The following is a 5,991-nucleotide window of genomic DNA, read 5'->3' on the forward strand; positions in this document are numbered from 1 at the left end:
TAGTATCACTTTACATAAGATATACTAGTGTCTCTTATCATGTTTGAGCGTGGGAACATTTGTGGAACATTTTTGCTGCACACTACATACTATTACCACTTCCGGTGTGCCTGGCCGCCATATTTGATTCTGCAAAAAATATAAATATTATGTTTGTTTAGCTGTGTAGAAGTTACGAAAGTGTAATAAACACACATTCGGCGGCAGAAATTAGAAGAGTTGCACTTTTAGCTAACGACTAGCTAAGGTAAGCAACACTTGAAAACCTAATCCATTGTTAGCTGTAGCTAAATATCAACAAACCGTGTAAATTTTTTAAAAAAAAGCTCTGCAAACTTAGCTTAACGTTAGATAGCTAGCTACTTTTAAAACTAAGCCATTGACATTATTAGCTGTCTATCTAGCTAGCTATCTTACACTGTAGCTAAATAACCAAAACGCCAACGCGAAATACTATTAAGATGTTATTGATTATGTGTCGGGGATATGCTCTCTTTGAAGTCTTGTGAAAATCAAAACCATCTTCAGTTCTGAATGCTAGTAACTAGCTAGCAATAATAGTGCGGATGTGGAAGTAGACAGATTTGGTACCCACTTTGCCATCCGTAGTTTCATATTCGACTTCCACCGGAACATACCACCAACCAAGTATCAAAGCTTATATTGTTGATTGTTACATTATATGTATTACTAGCTAACGAGAAAAGTTCAAGCCCAGCTAATTGAACTGTGCGATAATTCAGTCAGTGTTTCTTCAGCTAGCCTGAATTTAGCTAAATAAATCATTTCACTTTTGCCAAGTTGGTTCTTATTGCTGCCACAATTTCACATGGGTTCTGACTACGATTGCTTCAAATGTACACAAACGGAATATTTCGTAGTACTGCAATTTTCCTTCAATACAACCATCAACATTACACCAATAAATCACATTGATGCAACATGTTTCGCAGAGCATAAACAATTCTATTTTGGCAGCAAAAACCTTTCTCTAGAGACTTTTTTTTTTAGCAGTGCCTGGCTTCTATTCACTCAAGGGGTTTGTCTTATTGTTTTGACATTCTTACGCAAAAGCACTCTTTCTCTCTCCCAGTAGATGTCACTGGTGGACCTGGGGAAGCGGCTGCTGGAGGCTGCACGGGCAGGGCTGGATGATGATGTCAGGACCCTCATGGTCAATGGAGCTCCCTTCACCACTGATTGGGTAAGGGTCTCACTGTAGGGATACTCCCATCTACACAATTTATGATTTCACACCGCATGTAGCCTAACACAGAGATATTGTTCCTCAGATCTCTTGCGGTACATCACAAATCTACCTATGTTGCAGTGCTGGCTTCTTTCACACAATCCAGACACAGTGTTGTAGGGATTGCGTCCTCATAAACCAAACCGTGTGTTCTAGCTGGGGACTTCCCCGCTCCATCTAGCTGCTCAGTACGGACACCACTCCACGGCTGAGGTGCTTCTCCGAGCAGGCGTTAGCAGGGATGCCCGGACCAAAGTGGACAGGACCCCACTCCACATGGCGGCCACAGAGGGCCACTCTAATATAGTGGAGCTGCTAGTCAGTGTAAGGGCAACCAAATGTAAAGCTGACAGTATTCAGCTGTTTATATGAAAAACATAATAGTTATATTTTTATTAAAGTGACTGACAAACAAATGTTATTTTTTTCATGTTGAATGTTCACCACCCACATTTTGGAATCTAGGCTACTCGTCTCACCTTCCTATCTCTTTCCCACCACTGGGGGGGGGGGGGGGGGGGGGGGGGGGGGGGGGGGGGGGGGCGTGCTGTGCTCCCTAACAGAGCGGAGCGGACATCAACGCTAAGGACATGCTGAAGATGACAGCCCTGCATTGGGCGGCCCAGCACGGTCATAGAGAGGTGGCAGAGCTGCTGCTCAAATATGGAGCAGACGTCCACTCCCTCAGCAAGTTTGACAAGACGCCCTTTGACATCGCCATGGATACCAGCAACACTGAGCTCATGATACTGTTACAGGTGAAGGGACTGTGTGTGTTGTTTTTTTATGGCTCTGATGTTCATTTGTTTTCACAAAAATGCCCTTATGTCTGTATAAGAAGGGACGTGAACACAGATGAATATTATTTTTTTATCTAAACATGTGCAAGTATGTGTTCTTATCACTGGTTTATGTAACACGTGTTGAGGCCCTGAAGGTTAAACTGTTGCCCAGTATGTGGGAGGAACTGTATCTGTGTTTTTGTGTTAGATAACACCTTCAAGGTGTGTTTTGTGTATGTACACAGGATGGCATGCAGAACCAAGTGAACATGAACCCCGAGCCCCAGTTCATCATCTCCTCTGCTGGGGTCGTGAACCTCTCTGACCTCGTCAACACCACCGCCAAGTCAGGTATGGGCAACTGGAGCACAGGTTACAGTAAGTTGGGTACAAATTAACTAGAGGTATATCAAATATAACTCGCTGACATTTATCATTTATATAAATGGGGAACCTTAGTTACCACCTGACGTCACCCAAGACACTTTTAAATGGGATGACTTGATTGAGGTTTTTCATTATCTTATTATTCCAGGAGAATCTGTCTCTACCACCTCAGTCCTGGCAACACTGGCAGCCCTGGCAGAAGCCTCAGGTCCCATGGGTAAAAATGCAGGTAAGTGATGTCTATGCATAACCATGAGGATAACACTACAAATTACTCTGAGCTACTCATGTTACAATTAATAGTACTTTGATCTATATCATATTCTATAAAATGATAACTCTGTGCGTTCGGGCTAACTCAGATCTGTATTATAGTTCTTAGACTGCAATGGTAAGTAACACTATCTTTCCCACAGGCAAATCTGAGGACGCAATCGCTGCAGATTCTGTGGATTCGGCCATTCAGCATGTAGTGGGTGATGGAGGTCAGAGGGTCATCACCATAGTGACGGACCAACACGGCAACTTGCAGCCAGCGGGACTTGGGCAGCAGTTCTTTGTCACTATGCAGGGGCAGCAAAGTAAGTAGAAAACCACATCTATATATACACTCAGTGGCCAGTTTATTAGGCATACCACCCGTTCACGAAAATGGTTAGCTCCTACAAACAGTAAGTCAAGTTGCTGTAACTTGCTATGAAAAGCAGGTAGACAGGCATCGGGGCATTCAGTTACTGTTTGATTGACTGTTAGAATGGGTAAAATGAGTGACCTATGCTACTTTTGAGCATGGTATGATTGTTGGTGCCAGGCTCACCAGTTCCAGTATTTCAGAAATGGCTTTTCCTGGGCTTTTCACACATAACAGTATCTAGGGTTTACAGAGAATAGTGCAACAAACAAAACATCCAGTTAGCTGCAGTCCTGTGGGAAAACACTTGTTGATGAGAGAGGTCGAAGGAGAATGGCAAGAATCGTGCAAGCTAACAGGCAGGCCTCAAACAGGCAAATAACAGTGCAGAACGGCTTCTCGGAATGCACAACTTGTCGATCCTTGTCACGGATGGACTATTGCAGAAGACGACCACACCGGGTTCCACTCCTATCAGCTTAAAAACGAGAAAAAGCTTATTGATAGGTCCCTTGATACCAATTGAGCAACATTTGAACGCCACAACTTAGTAGAATTCAGACTGTTCTGGAGGCAGAGGGGTGTCAACCCGGTACTAGATATGTGTACCTAATAAACTGGCCAATGAGTGTATGTTTATATAGATTTTACTTGTGCTCATGTCAGCCTTTTTCAAGACATTACAATGAATGCATTCATGAGTTTGTGTTTTGTTTCTGTAGTGGTGGCAGTCCCGACTGGTCAGATCACAGAGGAGGTGGTGGAACAGGAGCCTTATCCCTCTCCTGCACGCAAGAGGAGAATAGAGCCTGCAGCCATCCTAACCAGACCCAAAGACAAGGTCAGCAAAGGTCCCCATTTTTGTGGCTTGACATAATATTCTGAAATAGTTTCTCTCCTCTTACTGTGTGTGTCCATTGTTCTCAGAAAGCGAAGTCGGGGGACAGCAGTCGGGAGCAGCTCCAGAAGCAGTTGCAGGAGGCCAACCGGAAGGCCCAGGAGTACCGCACACAGCTCCTACAGAAGGAGCAGGAGGCTGAGCAGTACCGCCTCCGACTAGAGGAGGCCATAGAGCAACAACAGAGCAACAATACCAGCAATGCTACTGGTTCTACCTGCACAGGTGTCCAGGAGGCAGAAGAGGAGGTGGTCCAAATGGAAAAACAACACGAGACCGAGGAGAGAGTTGTGGAGGAGGACAAAGTGGAAGGGGAGGAGGACGTCCCATTTCCGGAAGACACCATTCTGGTTAAAGTGGAGGAGGAGCTGGATTCAGGGGAGGGAGAACAGATAACAGTGGATGATACAGAGGAAACGGAGAAGGCTTCAACTAAGGTCACAACGACCCCCAAACGGGGGAGAGGGAGGGGACGAGGACGTGGAAGGAGGCGGTAGTCAAGCGTCCCTCTGTTCTCTTGGTGTTCTCTCATGATATGTCTTGTTTTATGCATTTATATTAATATTAACGGTTATTACTTGTTTATTTTAGAACGATAACATTGTATTTGTAACTAGGTTTTGAGATTATTTTATTTACTTGCAATACTTTTGATGAAGAAGCCATTGGCGAGCACTTGTAAGCTAACGCTGAGCCCTGTAGGAGGAGTTAAGGATGCAGATGGCTCCACCGTGTACAAAAATGTCTGTGAATTTAGAGAAAGTAAGAAAAGTTATGTTTGCATAGGAGTGTAAATACTGCAATGTGGGTTTGATTGCACTGTGCATTCATTCTCCTAAGAATAAGGTTTGCAACACATTCTAATATAGGATATTCAATCCCCAGCATTTCTGTTTCATGTCTTCAGCGTCATGTTTAAAATAGAATCAAGTTAGCTCAAGTGTATAGTGCTAACTGAGAAAATGCATCTGATTCTTCAGAAAATGTTCTAAGGCTGGCTAAGTTCTAGTTATTTGCGTACCTGTATGTGTGAGTGTTTGGGCATCTGTGGGTGAGGTCGAGGTGTGGGATATCGGTGTTTCTTTGCTAGATGGCCAGCTTTCTTAAATCTGTCTTGAATATCCTATTCTAGTACTATTTTAGCTGCAGACCACTCAGACACTAAGATACTGTAGGTTTTCCTTTTTTGTTCCAAGTAGTGTTAGATTTTAGAGTTAATGTGTAAGTCACTGTTATTCTTAAGCTCTTATTTTTGTTCCTTTTGTCATTTTAAAGCATTATACTCTGTATAGACCAGCATCTGTCAATAGACATTGATCTGTCATCGCAGTCCAGTTTAAACTAATACTCTCAGAAAAATATTGTTTACATATGCTCTCTTTATGGCTGGTTAATTTGACACTAAGTGCTTCTTTATGAACATTATAAAAGCACAATCAGGGGTTATCTTTCAGTTGGTTAGGAGAAAAAAAAAATACAATTTTGCTACAAAATAATGTTAGTGAGAAAATATGGGAAATTGTTTTCTATGTTGAATACCCCTTTCTTAAATGTATTTTTAGAATTCAATAAATAAGCGTTTATTGTTATTCTATCCATGCATGCTACTTGTCCTTTTGATTTATTTATTCTATGACTATTGCTCATCGACAAACCATCTACATACAGTGTACCTAACATTAGGAACACTTGCTCCTTCCAGGACAGACTGACCAGGTGAACCCAAGTGAAATGTTTGATGCCACTTGTTAAATCCACTTCAATCAGTGTAGGTGAAGGGGAGGAAACAGGTTAAATAATGATTTTTTTATGCCTTGAGACATGGATTGTGTGTGTCCAATTCAGAGGGTGAATGGGCAAGATAAAAGATTTAAGTGCCTTTGAACCGGGTATGGTAGTAGGTTTCCCGTGTGTATCAAGAATAGTCCACCACCCAAAGAACATCCAGACAACTTGACACAACTGTAGGAAACATTGGGGTCAACATGGGCCAGCATCCCTGTGGAATGCTTTTGACAGCTTGTGGAGTCCATTCCCCGATGGG

The 5,991-nt window shown here is 42.8% G+C and overlaps 1 protein-coding gene across 3 annotated transcripts; it reads left to right on the forward strand.

The window, feature by feature from the left end:
* The first annotated feature begins 112 nt into the window (after positions 1–112).
* On the forward strand, positions 113–5,549 carry LOC110514472 (GA-binding protein subunit beta-1). Of its 3 annotated transcripts, none has more exons than XM_021593851.2 (9): positions 113–247; positions 1,094–1,204; positions 1,406–1,573; positions 1,813–2,007; positions 2,277–2,409; positions 2,567–2,647; positions 2,835–2,999; positions 3,772–3,890; positions 3,977–5,549. In XM_021593851.2, exons 2-9 carry the CDS (start codon positions 1,097–1,099, stop codon positions 4,442–4,444), a joined length of 1,437 nt encoding a protein of 478 aa, XP_021449526.2. In that variant the 5' UTR covers positions 113–247; positions 1,094–1,096; the 3' UTR covers positions 4,445–5,549. The 3 variants fall into 3 exon arrangements, with proteins under 3 accessions (XP_021449526.2, XP_021449520.2, XP_021449530.2); XM_021593845.2 differs by having other exon boundaries at positions 114–247; positions 1,097–1,204; XM_021593855.2 differs by having other exon boundaries at positions 115–247; positions 1,097–1,204; positions 2,277–2,382.
* The last annotated feature ends 442 nt before the right edge of the window (positions 5,550–5,991 follow it).

This window comes from Oncorhynchus mykiss, chromosome 3 (assembly GCF_013265735.2).
Source record: "Oncorhynchus mykiss isolate Arlee chromosome 3, USDA_OmykA_1.1, whole genome shotgun sequence".
Classification (NCBI taxonomy): domain Eukaryota; kingdom Metazoa; phylum Chordata; class Actinopteri; order Salmoniformes; family Salmonidae; genus Oncorhynchus; species Oncorhynchus mykiss.